The sequence below is a fragment of the Myxine glutinosa genome, chromosome 4 (assembly GCF_964187855.1).
Source record: "Myxine glutinosa chromosome 4, kmMyxGlut1.1, whole genome shotgun sequence".
Classification (NCBI taxonomy): domain Eukaryota; kingdom Metazoa; phylum Chordata; class Myxini; order Myxiniformes; family Myxinidae; genus Myxine; species Myxine glutinosa.
Genome location: NC_136264.1, coordinates 2,277,005 through 2,296,860, shown reverse-complemented (window position 1 = coordinate 2,296,860; position 19,856 = coordinate 2,277,005). Strand labels below are relative to the sequence as shown.

The window sequence follows — 19,856 nt, the reverse complement described above, 5'->3', positions numbered from 1 at the left end:
TGCGGTTCCAAGAAACCAAACCATGAAGCATAAGGGAGCACGAATAACAGGAGGGATCGTGTGAAAGAATCCAGGAGTAGAGGAAACGCAATTAAAATGAAGTGAATTAGAACGAATGAGAAAAAAAACAAAAAAAACCCTTCAGCTGATGTTGCGATCGTGACGTCACTGGGACAGGGAATCGATCGCGGGCAACTGGTAGCATCAGCGAGGCGGGAGAGGCGCGGCGCGTCTCGAGCGGCTGTGGCGAAGCGGATCGTCGGGATAGCGAGTGAAGTGTGTGCACGGCCGGCAAACTCGCAGCGCGCGCACCATGTTATGTTGTGAATGTGACTTGCGCTCCCTCGGCGTGTTTTGCTGAAGCGCGACCGAGGCTCGGGTGCGGTGGAGACGGCTCTCGGGCCGTGCGGGCTCCCCGGGGCTGCTCCCAAACCTCCGGCTCCTTTGTTCCTCGTCTGGGCGCCTCGTCCGTGTTCCCAGGGCCGCCTCGCCCGAATCTATGAGCGCACAAGCCTTCGAGGAAACGTCACAAAAGAGCGCTTCACAAGGTATGACCGACCGCTCATTCATTGTGTCGTCACAGACGTGATACCTTTTTACACACGTCATACCTTTTTACACACGTCATACCTTTTTACACACGTCATACCTTTTTACACACGTCATACCTTTTTACACACGTGATACCTTTTTAGACACATGATACCTTTTTACACACGTCATACCTTTTTACACACGTCATACCTTTTTTTACCGATACGTGCACTTTTCGACCCCCGTCCGAACCCCAAAACTCCCCCCAAACTCCCCCCCCCCCCTCATCGTTTTCTTCTTCCTCTACTGGACCTCCGAGCTTTTTATAGATATTTAATTACATGATGAACACGAACCATTTTAAATTAACGTTTTCCTCTCTCACAAACGCGTCCTGATCCATGGAGGGAATCGAACCTTGTTCATGTGACGTGTTTCTAATGGAGGAAATGGGAGTGCGTCACAAACGCACTCACACAGTGTGCTTCATCTTTACAATACATGGATCAACCATTTTGATTGAATAACAATCTGAATGAAGATGGATTAATTACACCAAAGTGATCATTCATATTTCATTAATCTTTCAACCTGACAGGGCTTTATCGATTTATTACTTTAACCTGGTATTAATAGGACCACCCACACACTCACTTAGTCATCCACTCATAGGCTCATACACCCACCCATCCAATCCACCCATCCAATCCACCCACTCAACCACCCACTCAAACACTCACTCACTCACCCACTCACCCACCCACTCACCCACCCACTAACCGATCCATCCACCCACCCACTCACCCACTCACCCACTCACCCACCCACTCAACCACTCACTCACTCACCGATCCATCTACCCACCCACTCACCCACCCCTCACTCACCCTCACTCACCCTCTCACTCACCCCCTCACTCACCCCCTCACTCACCTCCTCACTCACCTCCTCACTCACCCACTCACTCACCCACCCCTCACTCACCCGCTCCTCACACCCCCACTCACCCACCCCTCACCCACCCACCCACCCACCCACTCACTCACCCACCCACTCACTCACCCACTTCTCACCCACCCACCAACTCACTCACCCACTCACTCACCCACTCACTCACTCACCCTCTCACTCACCTCCTCACTCACCTCCTCACCCACTCACTCACCCACCCCCGCACTCACCCACTCCTCACATCCCCACTCACCCACCCCTCACCCACCCACCCACTCACTCACTCACCCACTCACTCACTCACCCACCCGCCCACCCACCCACTCACTCACCCACCCACCCACCCACCCACTCACTCACCCACCCACCAACTACCTCACCCACTCACTCACCCACCCACTCACCCACTCCCCCACCCACTCACTCCCCCACCCCTCACTCACCCACCCCTCACTCACCCACCCCTCACTCACCCACCCACCCACTCACCCACTGACTCACCTACTCACCCCTCACTCACCCACTCACTCACCCACTCACCCACCCCTCACCCACCCCTCACTCACCCACTTACCCACCCCTCACTCACCCACCTCCTCACCCACCTCCTCACTCACCCACTCACTCACCCACTTACCCACCCACTTACCCACCCACTTACCCACCCCTCACTCACCCACCTCACTCACCCACCTCCTCACCCACCTCCTCACCCACCTCCTCACCCACCTCCTCACCCACTCACTCACCCACTCACCCACCCACTAATGCAATATTCCCCGCAGACACACACGAGCCATAATCATCTGAAAGGTGAAAGATAATATAATATAAAATGCTGTATTTTGGTTTTCACAACGTGGACAAGTGCCATATTTTATTTGTATTAAACAAGCTCATGAAAAGCAGCTCGATCCATGATTCGTGTTGTGTTTCACATTCCATGGGCAGTGCAGGGAGAGTGAGGAGGAGAGTTTTTGATAGAGATAGCCACCCCACCACCAGGACGAGGCTCAGGTTTATCATACCGGAGGAGGGAATAACCAGGAAGAGATACCAAGGAATCAGAGACATCTTGAAGGAGGGAAGTTTCTGTTAAGCAGATCAAGTCTGGTTTGTCAGAAGCAACCTGTATGGAGAGATCAGTCAGGTTTGAGCGAAGGCCCCGGATGTTTGAGGTCCATACCGTTAATGAGGAGAGAGGGGGAGCATCGGGTACAGGACAGGGGAGGGTAGGGGAGGGGTAGGGGAAGACGAGGAAGGGGTAGGGAAAGACGAGGGAGAGGAGGAGAAGGAGGGGGAGGAGGTAGGGAGAGCTGTTGATAGTGTTATGGAGATTTCAGAAGAGCTAGGAGAAAGGGAAGGATGAGGAGGACAAAAGGTTTGATAGTGATTGGATGAGGTACAGTGAGGTGTTGTTTGAGGGGGGGGGGGGCAGAGCGAGGAAGAGGGTTGGAGAAGATGGAGGTAAGAGTTGGAATTGGGGAGGAGGATGCTTTGAGGAGGAGGGGGAGGGGTTAGAGGGGAGGGGTGAGGGGGGAGTTTAGGAGTGGAGGGGTGCGTTTGGATTTTAGAAAGTGTTGGACGATTAATGGAAAACGAACATTTATTGCAAAATGAGCAAAACGAGTCAGAGATACGTTTGAAAACGTTGGAGGAGGTGTGGAATGCAGGTGAGTTTAGGGAATGTATAAAGAAAGAACTGTAAGAAATTGATTTTTTATTTGAAGTGAGGAGATTTGGTGAGCAAATCGAAGCCAACCTTTTAAAGAAGAAGAAGAAGAAAAGTGTGTTATAATATACAACAGAATACAACACTGAAGGGGAAAGTTTGAAAAAAAAAAACAACTAAACCATGAAAACTATCTGGGGAAATTCCCAAAGTGAGGGCATGAAGGATTCCAAAGGGGGGTTAAGGATTCCAGGACAGGTTCAGAAGCAGGAACAGAAGAATAGGAGATTGACATCCAGGAGAGCAGAGAACGGAGTAACAGGGAGGTGTATAAGCAAGTGTGTTGGTACAGGAGGAGTGGCCTACTTTTAAAATTCTTTGTTAATTTTTTTTTTTGAAGATTAGGTGAAAGTGGATCAGAGGAAGGAGAAAGTTGGAGTATGGTGAAAACTAGAATTGGAAAGATGTCACCTGGAGAGGATCGAGTTATGAAGGAAGGAGAGAAAGAAAAAGCGGGTGGATCGAAACACGTGGTCAGATCGGTGGAGAGGATGCCACTGGGAGAGAAGGAAATAAAGATTTTTGGGGATGGGGGGTTATTTTTTTTAATGGGAAGTATGGAAATATGTCTGAAAAGACAGACATAGGAAAAAGCAATACAGTGAGAACGAAAGTAAATTGACAACAAAAGGCCACCGAGACAGGAAAGCCTCGAGGGACAAGGCCTGAAAACGCGGCAGGAACAACTGACTATTACACACAGGTATACACGATTTACACCGAGATATTGCTAAAAAAAAACACAGTAGACAGGTACACGGTAAAATAAAAATAGAGTTTTGACAAAAATACAAACTGGAAAAATACTTTACTTTGATAGTGTGGAGAGCTTGGAAAAACGCAGCCTCGCCAGCAGAACCGGAAGTGGAGGGCCTTCATAACTCGATGGTTAAACATGACATGTGGTTAAAATGGTTAAAGATGGTCATTAAACATGATAGTGGTTAAACACGACATGTGGTTAAAACAGGACAGGTTCGACTCTCTCGACATGTGGTTAAAACAGGACATGTTCCACACACTCGTCATGTGGTTAAAACAGGACAGGTTCGACTCTCTCGACATGTGGTTAAAACAGGACATGTTCCACACACTCGACATGTGGTTAAAACAGGACATGTTCCACACACTCCACATGTGGTTAAAACAGGACATGTTCCACACACTCGACATGAGGTTAAAACAGGACATGTTCCACACACTCCACATGAGGTTAAAACAGGACATGTTCCACACACTCCACATGTGGTTAAAACAGGACATGTTCCACACATATGGTGAACTTCATCATGGAGATGCTGTCAAACCGCAGCTTCGTCCTACAGACCAGCGACGGCCAGCGCAACAGGCTCAGAAGACTGAGGAATGGTGTCCCGCAGGGTTCTGTTCTCTCGCCGATGATGTTTAACATCTGCACTTACGACCTGCCGGATACAACATCCAGAAAGTACGGTTACGCGGACGACCTGGCCATCATGCTGTGACGACCAACATGGAAGGCGATGGAAAACGGTATCAACCAAGACATGGGCACCTTGGTAGCCTACCTCCGGAGGTGGCGTTTGCAGCTCAGTATTGGTAAGACAGTGTCAGCGGCATACCCTCTTAACAACAGAGAAGCAAAAAGGGAACTGGACGTGTTCGTTGACAACAAACGCCTGGAGTTCCAGCAAGCCCCAAAGTACCGCGGTGTACGCCTAGATCGGATACTGTGGCGGACACAAAAGCCCACTGGCGTGGTGACATCATTCCACGCACCAAGTGGGCGGTGGCCACGCCCGAGGGGTAGGCGTGGCCTCATGATATACACCGGGCGACCAGCCCGGAGGAGTTCAGTGTTACAGTGTAGTCTTACAATAAAGACGTTTATATGTTACCGCTTGTCCGCTTCCTCCTTGCTCACAAGCAGCGCGCGTAACGCCGCGCTTTACTGGTGACCCTCGACGTTGGATCTGCCGGAGCGATCCTTCCACACGCGACGCCATCGCCATGGCCGCCTTCGTCAAACTTCCGGAATTTTGGGAGGCTCAGGCCGAAGTCTGGTTCGTCCAGGCCGAAGCCCAATTTCAGCTTCGGCACCTCACCGGCGATGACACGCGCTACTGCCACGTCGTCGCCTCCCTCGGGCCCGGCACGGCCGCTCGAGTTGTGTCTGTCCTTCGCCACCCACCGGACGGCCACAAGTACGAGGCACTCAAGCGGCTACTCCTAGCCACGTTCAGCCTCACGGACGACGCACGGGCCGACCGCCTCCTGGATCTCCCCGAGCTCGGTGAGACGCGCCCGTCGGTCCGAATGGACCATATGCTGTCACTGTTGGGCGACGAAGCCCCCGGTTCGCTATTCCGGGCGCTTTTCCGTCGCCAACTTCCAGCGCAGGTTCGCCTCGCGTTGGCCGGGACCGGGCTAACGGAACCCCGAGCATTGGCGGCCGAAGCGGACAAGTACTTCGCCGCTTCGGACACGCGGGCGAGCGTTGGCCTGGCCGTCACGGCCTTCGACGCTGATGTTCCACAGCATCATCTTCTACAGCACGCTGAAGTTCAGCAGCATGCTGATACGCACCTCGTGAACGCCGCCACGCCCCGCCCACCGCCGCGGCGAAAACCGCCACCGCGGGGAAACCCGTCGACTCCACCGGCCTGGCGGAGCCAGCCGCGCTCCTCCAGCTCCACGACCTGGTGCTGGTTCCACGCCAAGGACGGCCACGAAGCTCGGCGGTGTCATCCGCCGTGCTCCTTCAACGGGTCGGGAAACGCCCGGGCCGGCGCTCAATTGTGGCGATGAGCGCCGGCCGTTCGAGCAGCCTGCTGTTCATAACGGACACCTTCTCCGGGCGCCGTTACCTGTGCGACACGGGAGCACAGGTGAGTGTCATTCCCGCCGGCACGTCAGACAAGCACGCCGCGGGTGGGGGCCACGCGCTGCTTGCCGCGAACGGGACGCCCATCCGTACGTACGGAAAACGCTGCCTCTCTCTGCGGTTTGGAGGGCAGGTTTTCCGATGGACGTTCGTCACCGCCGACGTGCCCATGGCACTGCTTGGCGCGGACTTCCTGTGCGCTAATGGGCTCCTGGTCGACGTCAAGCGCAGACGGCTTGTCCAGGCCGAGACGTTCAGCTCGCTCGCATGTGCGTTGCCCAGCTCAACGAGCGGCTTGCCAAGCAGCTTGCCGAACGATTCGGTTCCGGCCACGTTGGTCTGTACGCTTCCGGCAGCGGACGCATTCACCCGCCTCCTCGCCGGCTTCCCGGCCCTCACGCGGCCCACCTTCTCGGCGGGGGCCGTCAAGCACGGGGTGGCCCATCACATCCCCACCGTCGGGCCACCGGTCTACGCCCGGGCACGCCGCCTCGAGCCGACGAAGCTGGCGGTGGCAAAAGCGGGGTTCGCTACCCTGGAGCGACTCGGCATCGTTCGGCGCTCAGAGAACGCTTGGGCGTCGCCGCTGCACATCGTGCCGAAGCCCGGCGGGGGATGGCGACCGTGCGGGGACTATCGCCGTCTCAATGACACCACGACTCCCGACCGCTACCCCGTCCCCCACATTCAGGACTTTTCCGCCCGTTTGGCGGGCAGGTCCTTCTTCTCGAAGGTGGACCTCATACGCGGCTACCATCAGGTCCCCGTCAGGCCGGAGGACGTCCCGAAGACGGCGGTCATCACGCCATTCGGACTCTTCGAGTTCCTGCGCATGCCCTTCAGTCTGAAGAATGCGGCTCAGGCGTTCCAGCGACTGATGGACAGCGTCCTGCGCGACTTGGATTTTGTCTACGTCTACCTGGACGATATCCTCGTCGCCAGCGCGTCCCGCGAAGAGCACCTACGCCACCTCCGCACGCTCTTCGAACGCCTGGGCCAGCATGGCCTGATTGTGAACCCCGCAAAGTGCCGGTTCGGCGCCGCCACAATCGATTTTCTGGGGCACCGTGTCACCAGGCACGGAGCCGTCCCCCTGCCGGCCAAGGTGGAGGCGGTGAAGGGGTTTCCGCGCCCCCGCACGATCAGAGGGCTGCAGGAGTTCCTGGGCATGGTGAACTTTTACCATCGGTTCCTGCCCCGTATCGCCCAGCTCCTGCGCCCCCTGCACGAAGCTCTCCGAGGTAAGCCGGGCAAAGGCGACGTTACCTGGACCGAGCAGATGGACACGGCGTTCACGGGCGCGAAGCTCGCCTTGGCTAACGCCACCATGCTCGCGCACCCGGCGCCCGATGCACCGATCGCCCTCACCACCGATGCCTCGGACTACGCGGTGGGCGCGGTGCACGAGCAATGGGTGCGTGGAGCTTGGCAACCGCTGGCGTTCTTTAGCCGGCAGCTTCGCCCGCCCGAACGCCGTTACAGTACCTTCGACCGCGAGTTGCTCGGACTTCACTTGGCGGTCAGGCACTTCCGCCATCTGCTCGAGGGCCGGGCGTTCACTGCCTTCGTCGACCACAAGCCGCTGATCTTCGCGATGGGCAAGGTCACCGAGCCGTGGTCGGCCCGGCAGCAGCGTCACCTCTCGGCCGTGTCCGAGTACACGACGGACATCCAGCACGTCGCGGGGAAGGACAACCCGGTTGCGGATTGCCTTTCCCGGGCCGTCGCCCACGCAGTCCACCTCGGCATCGACTATGCCCGGATGGCAGCGGACCAGACCGCTGACCCCGACGTCCAGGCCTTGCGGACCGCCGTCACGGGCCTCCGCGTCACCGAGGTGCCGTTCGACGGCGCGGGCGCGGCCCTCTTGTGCGACGTCTCCCTCGGGCGTCCTCGCCCCATTGTGCCCGCGGGCTGGCAGCGCCAGGTGTTTGACGCCATCCACGGCCTGTCCCACCCGGGCGCGAGGGCCTCCCAAAGGCTGATCGCCGACAAGTTCGTCTGGCATGGCCTCCGGAAGGCCGTCCGCGGCTGGGCCAGGACATGCCTCGCGTGCCAGCGCGCCAAGGTGCACCGGCACACCCAGGCCCCGTTGGCCCCGTTCACGGTGCCGGAACGCCGGTTTGACCACTTCCACGTGGACCTGGTGGGACCTCTGCCCCCCTCGCGGGGTTTCACCCACGTCCTCACCATGGTGGACCGCACCACCCGGTGGCCGGAGGCCGTGCCCTTGGCGTCGACAACGGCGGCCGATGTCGCGCAGGCTTTCATCGCCACCTGGGTCGCCCGGTTCGGCGCCCCCTCAGACATCTCATCCGACCGCGGCCCCCAGTTCACCTCGGAGCTCTGGGGGGCGGTTGCGCAGGGGCTCGGGGTCCGGCTGCACCGAACCACGGCCTACCACCCCCAGGCTAACGGCCTGTGTGAGCGATTTCACCGCTCATTGAAGGCCGCGCTCCGGGCCACCCTCCGTGACGGCGGCTGGGTCGACAGGCTCCCCTGGGTCCTGCTGGGCCTCCGGACGGCGCCCAAGGAGGACCTGCGCGCATCCGCGGCGGAGTTGGTCTTCGGGCAACCGCTGCGGGTGCCGGGCGAGTTCCTCCCCGACTCCACGGCACCATGGTCCGCGGCACAGCAGCGCTCCGCTCTGCAAGAGACCGCCCAGAGGTTCGCCCCGGTGCCCACGGCATGCCACGGGCACCCACCGACGCACGTCGCCCCGGAGCTTCGCACGGCGGAGTACGTCTTCGTCCGCCACGATGCCCATCGGACACCACTGCGGCCCCCGTACGACGGGCCTTTCCGCGTGCTGGAGACCGGGGCGAAGCACTTCACCCTGGACATCGGCGGTACTCCTGACCGCGTTTCGGTAGACCGCCTCAAGCCGGCCCACCTCGATGTGGACCATCCACCGCCAGTGGCCCGACCCCCACGTCGGGGCCGCCCTCCTGCGGGCGGACCCCCGGCACCGCCCAGCCCCGCCGCCACGGCGCCCCCCGGTCCTGCACCCATCCCAGGGGCAGCCAGGGGCATCCCACCTGGTATCCCTGCACCCCGGACGCCGCCGATCGCCAGGGGGCGCTTTGGCCGGGTCATTCGTCTGCCCCACAAACTGGCCCTCCAGGTGCGCGGGAATTCTGGGGGGGCGCGTGTGGCGGACACAAAAGCCCACTGGCGTGGTGACATCATTCCACGCACCAAGTGGGCGGTGGCCACGCCCGAGGGGTAGGCGTGGCCTCATGATATACACCGGGCGACCAGCCCGGAGGAGTTCAGTGTTACAGTGTAGTCTTACAATAAAGACGTTTATATGTTACCGCTTGTCCGCTTCCTCCTTGCTCACAAGCAGCGCGCGTAACGCCGCGCTTTAATACTGTCCTTCAAGCAACACCTAGAAGAAGTTAAGGCCAAGGTGACATCAAGGGTCTCGCTTATCCGACGTCTCGCTGGTACGACCTGGGGAGCCTCCACCAAGACCCTACAAATATCCACGCAAGCCCTGGTCTTCTCTGCAGCCGAATACTGTTCCCCAGCCTGGAGCAGAAGCCCACACGTGAGAAAGGTTGATGTTGCCATGAACAACGCCCTCCGCATTGTAGCTGGTTGCCTGAAGCCCACCCCGGCATTCCACCTGCCAGTCCTAGCGGGAATCGCCCCGGCCGGCCTCCGACGGGAGGCTGCTACCCTCGCCCTGGCAAGGAATGCCCAGAAACACGACTGGCACATCCTGCACAACACCACAACGATAGTGGCGCCTCCAAGCAGACTCAAGTCCCGCCATCCCAACAACAAGGCGGCACAAGAGATGCTCAGTTCTATCCCTGAGGACCTGTCTAGAAGCGCATGGCTGGCGGCATCTTGGAAGCAGGTGTGGGAAACGGCCGGGCCCACCCGCATCCACCGCTACATCTGGGACCCAGGAGGTGGCGTCGTAGGAGAAGACCTACCACGCCTGCAATGGACCTTGCTGAACCGTCTACGTACGGGGGTCGGCCGCTTCAAATCATCGCTGAAGATGTGGGGCCTGGCAGACAGCGCCGCGTGCGAGTGCGGCGAGCCTGAGCAGACTGCCGAAAAACATAATTACCACCTGCCCCCTATACAGACCACCTTCAGAAGCCGGCCTCTTCGACGTAGGACCAGAGACGAGGGCATGGCTGCACGACATTGAGCTGGCCATCTGATGATACACGAAAGAAGAAGATGTTCCACACACTCGACATGTGGTTAAAACAGGACATGTTCCACACACTCGACATGTGGTTAAAACAGGACATGATCCACACACTCGATGTGTGGTTAAAACAGGACATGTTCCACACACTCCACGTGTGGTTAAAACAGGACATGTTCCACACACTCCACATGTGGTTAAAACAGGACATGTTCCACACACTCCACATGTGGTTAAAACAGGACATGTTCCACTCACTCGACATGCGGGTAAAGCAGGACATGTTCCACTCACTCGACGTGTGGTTAAAACAGGACATGTTCCACACACTCCACGTGTGGTTAAAACAGGACATGTTCCACACACTCTACATGTGGTTAAAACAGGACATGTTCCACACACTCCACATGTGGTTAAAACAGGACAAGTTCCACACACTCCACATGTGGTTAAAGCAGGACATGTTCCACTCACTCGACATGCGGGTAAAACAGGACATGTTCCACACACTCCACATGTGGTTAAAACAGGACATGTTCCACTCACTCGACATGTGGTTAAAACAGTACATGTTCCACACACTCGACATGTGGTTAAAACAGGACATGTTCCACTCACTCGACATGTGGTTAAAACAGGACATGTTCCACTCACTCGACATGTGGTTAAAACAGGACATGTTCCACTCACTCGACATGTGGTTAAAACAGGACATGTTCCACTCACTCGACATGCGGTTTAAACAGGACATACTCCACTCACTCGACATGCGGTTTAAACAGGACATGTTCCACTCACTCGACATGTGGTTAAAACAGGACATGTTCCACTCACTCGACATGTGGTTAAAACAGGACATGTTCCACTCACTCGACATGTGGTTAAAACAGGACATGTTCCACTCACTCGACATGCGGTTTAAACAGGACATGCTCCACTCACTCGACATGCGGTTTAAACAGGACATGCTCCACTCACTCGACATGTGGTTAAAACAGGACATGTTCCACTCACTCGACATGTGGTTAAAACAGGACATGTTCCACTCACTCGACATGCGGTTTAAACAGGACATGCTCCACTCACTCGACATGCGGTTTAAACAGGACATGCTCCACACACTTGACATGTGATTAAAACATGTGATGGCTGTGTCCATCTCATCTGTCGCTGATAACTTGATACTCGAGCGATTGAACTGTGATGTTCAAACAGTCGGACATTTTGACTGTTTCTTGAATGTTTTGCTTTCCGCACGTTTCAGACGCAGCACAAGAGCGGAAAGTGGGCGTGGTTTAACGAGGGTGGTGTGAAGAAAAGTGGGCGGGGTTTAACGAGGGTGGTGTGAAGAAAAGTGGGCGGGAGCAGTTTGGGATTGGAGGTTGAGCTGTTAGGTGGAAGAGGGGTGTGGCCTAATTTGATGGTTTAGCAGTTTAGCAGAAGGGGCCTCTGTTTACCTGGAGGCTCTTGGCTTCAGGTTCAGGTGGTCCCAGAAGAATGGTATGGTCGTTTCTTTCACCTGATCCCCGTCCATTTTATGGTTTGAACGCAGTTACCCATCGGAGGCCGGAGGATATGCCAAAGGAAGAGTGGTCCTTGCCTTTAATGGCACAGGGGCTTTGATCTCATGTGTGTTTTGTTATCCTTTGTGTATTTATTTACATCTGCAAAAGAAGGTTCTGGATGGTGCATTACACTTTCTGCAATGTACCTTTTATGAATGCATTTTTCACAAATTTTGATAGATGTGCAAATGAAACTTTTCGTCGGCCATTGCTCAGCTCTGGATCGTAAAGATTTTTGGGACACCATGATGATCGTCTAACTAGCACGTACAACACTGACTATGTTTTTGAAAGACATTGAATGTTCTTTAATATTCACCATTGTAAATGCTCGCACAGGACACCTGTGGTGTGTTCCGTTACCTATCGGCTTGCTATCGCTTGCCAAGCTAGCCGTTCCTTTTGAACCGTTTTGTTGGAGTGCTTGCTTGGGTGCTTAAGGCCCTTGGCGAGCGCTTTACAAGCTGATTGGTAATGGAACGCACCCTGGCTTAACGTTCTTTCGGAGAGGAGTGCTTTGTCTACCTGCGAAGGCAACGACGTTCTCCCACCGGCAAGACAAAGCACCGGCATTCAAATGGATGAAATGAACAGAACAGTGATTGACGGATGCTAACTGCCGTGGGAAGCTACGAGGAGCTTGGCCTTTGGGCCTTAGCCCCTTCATCGTGCTACACATCGTCTTTGTCCCTCTCTCTCAAACGGTGAAGAATCACTTAAAAGGTTCTCGTATTCGGATCTTCGGTCTGGTTCGGTCTGTTTGTCTGTGAGCAAGATATCTCAAAAGGTTGTGGAAGGATTATAACAAAACCTGGTGGATGAGTTGGACAGTTGACAAGAAAAAGCCAATTCGATTTTTGTGCAGGTAGGATCGATATCCGGCCTATAGGTGGAATAAAAAACGTGAACTGTTCAGTCTAGCAGAGGTTCGTACTCCACTGAGAGGCCTTCTGGTTTTCTGTGGTTTTATAGTACATACTTTATAGACCTGACATATTCTAATTGTACATACATTGTAGACTAGAGGTACTTGGTTGAAAAATGATAACATGTGATACTGGCTAGCACCAGGTGATACTTGTGATCTACATTAGCACATGTGCGGACAGAGAGACAGACAAACAAATAAAGTAATGGACCAAAATTTGATCCCCCTTCGCTGCCGTTGGTAATGATGCTATCCTTGGAACTGTTCGCTTGAATAAGGATGAACCGATAGGCACAAATGTGCTGCCAGGATAACTCAGCAGTACGTGCCTCTGAGCTTCCCGACCTGGGTTGGAATCCCGATCCAGCGATAATCGGGCACCCCGGTGGTGTTCCAATGTTCCTCAGATGGACGTTAAGCTGGAGGACCCGTCTGCCAGCACTGGGCTCGTCGGTGGACGTTAACGATCCCGTGTTGTCTCTCACGCAGAGCAGTCGAGTTGTCGTCGGCACTTAAACGAAGCAAATTCTGGTGAAGGCCGAACATCAGGCCTGACCAGCCGGTTCTGGAAAGACTGTCGAGAGTTTCCCACTGCGACTGATGCCACAAAGTGGACACAATTGGGGCTGATAAAGAAGTTTTGAATAATTGTCACAAATGATGAGCATTACTTTCCTTTTTGGGTATTTAAGTATTTTTTGAAACAAAAATCAAAGGACATTGCATTTCCTCATGAAAACAGTAAGTCAGTGGCTTTTCATTTTCTACCTTTTCATAACAACGATTTTTGATGGAATTATTCTTCGTCTCCTTTATATGAAAAAGTTTACTTCTTAACGTGCAATCACCCTTGCATTATATATCTTATTTTGGCAACTGAGTGACTGTGGAACTCTCCAAAATTACTTGCACCAAACATTTCCGTCCGTCCCTTAATTTTGATACAGGATGAAAGTTTAAAAATTATTTGAGCAAACTTTAAATGGAAACCAGAAAAGGGGATGTTTTGCCAATTTGCCATCCATTTAACAGGAAATAGACGCAGTCTTGTTACTCATCTCCATAAACAAGCAGTTGATCGGAATGGCCTTTTTGCAGCCGATGATCCGCACTGTATTGTGCAGTGCAGTATCTCATCCCATTGACAGAAAAACAACAGCTGCATCACTTTCTGCTGATCTGGAATTAACGAGTTCCTACCCCGGTAAATGGAACCTGCCCTGCGATCCTTAAAAATATCCCAGTCTTCCCCTGCAGCCCCAGAAGGATCATCTGTTTCCGTGGTTCGCCACCGGAAGAGGTATCGGCTCTTTAACTTCTCAACCTCGCCATCATCTCTTGAAGCGACTGAATAGCAAACCTGGCCTCCAAAGCCAGCTGCAGATTGCGCAACCCCCGTCGATTCAAGTTTTCCTTGAAAAATCTGAGCTACTCAAAGTCTACAAGGCCTTTTGACCGTGTCTTAATAGATTACCGCTCCCCCTTCTTGTCTGGCGCTCCAGCATCAGTGTCACTCCTGGATTCTCTGGAATATCTTATTCAGAATATTATGGACATCTCCTTCGATGCGGCCAAAACACCTGGTCTGCTGCTCCAACATAATGTGGCGCTTTTCCATTGCACAGAACGGCACTGCACAGTACGGTTCGGTTCGGTACGGTACTGTAATCCCTGTCGTTTGTCCATCGCACAACAGAACCGTGAAAATAGGCGGAGTTATCTGAAGTGACGAAAAAACCCCGCCAAAACGGTCTGCAGTATTGCTAGCTCCACCCATAAGTCCGGTTTCGGCTCACTTGGTACCTATCCATAGCAGGAACTAAATTTAGCATGGGTACTTAGGTACGGTACGGTCCGCTTGGCAATGGAAAAACGAAAAAACGGATTTTGGTTACAGTACAGTACGGTACGGTACCGCGGTGGAAAAGCGCCAATCGACAGGTCGGTGGACTTTTTTTTCTTTCTTTTTTTTTTACTGCCTTTTCAAGCTCCCTCAGCTCTCCGACCATCTCCAGCTCCTACAGGATGCGCATATTCTTTTAGGAACCCCGTGCTGGTTAAACGCCCCAAATCCAGGCTCACTGTTCCTCTTTTCTCTTTTTTGTGGAACTGCCTTCTGAAGACTGTTTAATCACATTCTTCCCTTGAGTGCCTTAAGCAGGTGGTGCACCACCATCTTGAGTCATGAGCATTCCTACCTGTGATGATGTGATCCTTTCTCTCCCCTAATCAAACCCCATACCTGCAGGATACGGTGGTTGCTACCCTCTTCTCTCCTCTTTTCCTGTTCGTTCATTCCCTTGCTGGTTTTGTGCATACGTGGTGTTGCCTTTTCATCCTCTGTCACAATGCTCTTCGTTGATTCTGTGTAAAAAAAAAAAAAAAAAAAGTAAAAATAGGTGTTTAGAGTTGTGGTTGTCTCAATAAACCAAAATGTTTGATCTGAGGTATCTGATGGAGATGCGTAAGAAATTGTTTCATTGGTGGATTCTGCATTTTCAATCCATATACAGAATTCCTGTAGAAAAGACAACACATGTACAATGCATAATATTGTTACGTTTGTAGGGGGTACTGATACCATTGACCAGGTAGGGTGTATAGATTAGTGTGCTCCGACTGTCGCGAAGAAGAAGAACCACTTCAATGTACTACAAGTAGGGATCCGGTAGACCGTGTGTCGTGTAAGTGTACCTTCGTCCACATTACGAGGAGTGGGTTATGTTAATTAGCTCAGGGATTATGTGTAATTTATCCCTTGTATGTCGTTACCTCTGTACTTTATTCCTATGTCCCTTTTGGCACCACACCATAGACCCAAAATCGCCATTAAACACCGCTAATTACTAAAACCAACGGAAGCCAGGCATGAAGCACTGCCGCTGAACACCCTGACTAGTGAATCACACAGGATGGGCAGGCCTAGAGGCCACACACCCCGAGGAGCCGTGGTTGGGCGTGGTGTGATTGACAGGAAGGATGGGTAAGATGGAACTCGCTGATAGGGTCGGGGTGGAGACATGTTGAGATGATGTCAGAGCCGGAGGAGTAAAAGACTGTGTTCACGACATTTTGTTCTCTTACGCGTGGAGAGTTCAGAACGTTCTGACCGGCATTTTCCCGCTCTGGTGCCTTGTCATTCTGTAGACGATCTTGAAGGGTAGTTGTTGCCGCTCTTGCCCCTTCTGATTTGGACGCCGTCATGGGCGGTCGTGCGCCGACATCTTGCTGGTGGTCGTGAGGAGGAAGAGCCACAGACTGGAAACTGCGGGTTTCCAAGCGGGAACGGCGAGTGGACAGGTGTGTCCCGTTCGATTCGCGTGCGAGGCCCAGAGTGAGCGCGACACACAGCGAGGCCTGGTTTTTGCCACCCACACACTGTGCGGAAGAGCGAGCACATTTTACCATGAAGGCCTGAGACGACTGACGAGTCCTGATGAGACGCACCGGTCGAGTGAGCCAAGTGCAATTAAATAACACGTTTTTCTTTTCTCATCATATTTCCCATTGTCCATATATGATTGTGTGTGGGAGCGCTCCATATTGAAATTTTAGTGTCACCGTGTTTTATTTTGTTACCGGCATTCTTCAATAAAGCCAGTATTTTTGGACATTTTAATTTTGTGTTGGTTTGAGTTATTTATTACAGGTGAAGACGTCGGGTGGAAGCCGTTCATGTAAGGCTCCGGTTTCCTTTCTCCCTCTTGCTCCCCCACGCGTATTATCCGCCATTTAACTGAACTCCTCGGAGTAACAGCTCGTTTGGTCATCCGTGCTACCCTAAGGTGTTCACCAAGGGTAGTCACGTGACCATATCATGTCTGCAATATCAACAACATCGATACGACTTGAGCACTGTCTATGCGTTTTTGTACACCGCTCCTTTCCTATGAATGGAGAAGTGTGAGGTGAATGATTTTCCTATGGTGTGAAACAACATTTTCCTGTGGTATGAGGAATGGAGAAGGTGAAAGGATTTTCGAGTTTGCTGATTGAGCTGGTTTGTTGATTTGTAATACTCAGTTCCAGAAAGAGGATAATAAGCTTGTTACATACACGTCAGGTGGGTCGACGACAACCGTTGACTACCTGATGGTGCGTAGGCGAGATAGGGGGCACCTCCGGGACACAAAGGTGATCCTGGGGTAGGAAGCTGTTTCATAGCACCACGTGGTTGTCTGCGACATAAGGGTGAAAGGTGCGAGGAGAGCTCGGCGGGTGAAGTACCAACCGATAATGAAGGTGTGGAGGTTGAAAGAGGTGACAGCGAGGGAGGCATTAAAAGAGAGGCTGAGTATGGCAGAGGCTGATGTGGTTGGGCTTGAAAGTGGTTGGATGTCAATGAAAGAGAGTCTGTTGGGAGCCGTTGGTGAGGTATGTGCATGGACTAAAGGACCACCGAGGCACTCGGAAACATGGTGGTGGGAGGATGAAGTTGGAAAGAGGATTGACGAGAAGAGGAAGAAGTTCAAGGAGTGGCAGAAGGCGAAGGGGGCAGAAAAGTCAGAGCATGAAAGTTATAAGGCAGCCAAGAAGGCTGCTAAGAAAGAGGTAGCAAAGTCGCAGGAGGCATGTCGGAAAATGTTCGGAGTACGCTTCGATTCGAAAGAGGGTCAGAGAGCTGCATTCAGGATTGCAAAGCAGATAGCGAAAGAGAGGTGCGATGTGATTGGGGTGAGTTGCTTGAAGGATGAAGTGGGACAAATCGTTGTGGACCCAGATGGAATTAAAGGAAGATGGAAGAGATATATGGAAATGCTGTTGAATGCAGAGAATGAATGGGATGGCAACATAGAGAGTGACCCAGTTTTAGGACCGGCAGATAAGATAACTGAGAAAGAAGTTGAGGAGGCGATGAAAGCAATGAAGAGTGGAAAAGCGGGAGGGCCGACTGGAGTTGTGGGAGACATGTTGAAGGCAGCGGGAAGTTGGGGTGTGAAGAGAATGACAGAGATCTGTAATCTGGTGGTGAAAGAAGGCCGTATTCCAGTGGTTAGGAACTGAGTACCCTCGTCCCTTTATACAAGGGGAAAGGTGACCCTCTGGACTGTGGCTCGTATCGAGCGATAAAGTTATTGGAGCATGGAATGATGGTATTGGAAAGGGTGTTGGAGAGGATGATAAGGAAGAAAGTGAAGATTGATGAAATGCAGTTTGGATTCATGCCAGGAAGAGGAACGACAGACACACTTTTTATTGTAAGGCAGTTGCAGGAGAAGTACATGGAGAAGAGGAAGAAGTTGTGTCTTGGGTTTGTTTATCTGGAGAGAGCATTTGTTAGGGTTCCATGTGAAGGAGTGACATGGGCATTGAGGAAGTTAGGTGTGGAGGAATGGTTGATCAGAGTAGTGATGGCAATGTACGAGAGAGCGCGCACAGCTGTAAGGACGAATGACGGGAACAGTGGTGAGTTTGAGGTGAAGATGGGAGTGCATCAGGGGTCGGTACCAAGTCCACTACTATTTGTAGCTGTGATGGAGGTGCTGGCTCAGAACGTAAAGGAGGGTTTACCGTGGGAGTTGTTGTATGCAGATGATCTGGTGTTGATTGCGGGAAGTATGGATGGACTGAAGGAGAAGATGAACAAGTGAAAGGAATGTATGGAGACAAAAGGTCTGAATGTGAATATCGGAAAAACGAAGGTTATGGCAAGTGGTAAAGCATGTGGTGAGGTGGAAAGAACTGGGAAGTGGCCGTGTACTGTGTGCAGGAAGGGTGTCGGAGTGAACTCCATTCAATGTACAATGTGCTCTGAGTGGGTTCATCAAAAATGCAGTGGTCTGAGAGGGTCATTAACCAGTGTGGCAGCTACATTCAAATGCAAGGTGTACACAGAGGGAGCTGCAGATGGAGGAAATGTTGAGTTGGATCTTGGAGACGGCGTGAAGCTGGAAGGTGTGAAAACATTTTGCTACCTAGGAGACATGCCAAATGGAGAAGGTGGATCAAATTCGGCAATGATTTCTAGAGTGAGATGTGCATGGAAGAAATTTTGGGAACTGAGTGGCGTGCTGACGAGGAGGGGAGTGGCGTTGAATACTGGACAAATATGGCGGCCGAACCACGTGACCGATGACGTCATCATTATTTGTTTTCTAAACTAATTTATTCCTAGATTATGCTCAAGAAATTTCATCCTGATCGGATGAAGTTTTGTACTTGTCGAATTACGACATCATAATGGAGGCACCTATGGCATCATCATTAACATATTTTATTCCCCCATGGAGAGTTCTTTATAATGAGCCATGTCTCAATTTTTTCTATTCAGCACTTTCGGAGATATGGAGGTGCAAAGTTTTTCGGTTTTTCCAAGATGGCGGCCTAACCATGTGACCGATGACGTCATCATTTTTTTTTCTCCACCAGATTATGCCGACATGGCGCTCATGTAATTGCGTCTTGATTGGATGAAGTTTTGTACTTGTCGAATTATCGAATTATGACATCATAATGGAGGCCTTGGGCCTCGACTAGAGAGTTAAAAATTGGGCACAGTCTATTCCAGGGCAAGGCAAATATGTGTGTAAAGTATGGCGGTGCTATGTGCAACGATGTAGACGTAGTACTGCGCACAAACAGACCGACAGACAAACCAACCAACCAACCAACATACTTGCCGGAATCTTTTCTGACAAGTAACAAGAAAACAACCAGAGTGAAAACTGAGTACTCCCTTTCAGCGTGCGTCATTGCCGAGCCCCCTCAGTGCCCGGCAATGACGTCGTGCAGCGCCTGGAGATGGAAAAGGAAAGGAGTGGTGTACAACAAACAAGAAACCGGAGTGAAAACTGAGTATTCCCTTTCAGCGCGCGTCATCACCGGGCCCCCTCAGTGCCCGGCAATGACGTCGTGCAGCGCCTGGAGATGGAAAAGGAAAGGAGTGGTGTACAACAAACAAGAAACCGGAGTGAAAACTGAGTACTCCCTTTCAGCACGCGTCATCACCGGGCCCCCTCAGTGCCCGGCAATGACGTCGTGCAGCACCTGGAGATGGAAAAGGAAAGGAGTGGTGTACAATAAACCTCTTCAGTTTTGGCATGACACCTCCGCCGGATGTGATCGTCAAGCTGACCATCACTCAATACTGTACCACATCCAGCTGATCA

The 19,856-nt window shown here is 52.6% G+C and overlaps 1 protein-coding gene across 4 annotated transcripts in view; it reads left to right on the top strand.

Annotated features, from left to right (window-relative positions):
* Nucleotides 1-19,856, top strand: part of LOC137425787 (fibroblast growth factor 13-like) — a 264,740-nt gene that overhangs the window by 8,095 nt on the left and 236,789 nt on the right. For 2 of the 4 annotated variants that reach the window (XR_013623014.1, XM_078775378.1), the window contains exon 2: nt 364-548. Coding sequence is in view for 2 of the 4 variants with exons in the window: in XM_078775378.1 (XP_078631504.1) it covers nt 500-548 (49 nt within the window). In the remaining 2 variants the exon portion in view is untranslated. Of the gene's footprint in view, nt 1-189; nt 549-19,856 lie in introns of those variants that run through there. The other 2 variants (XR_013623013.1, XM_068114509.2) reach the window with 1 other exon arrangement.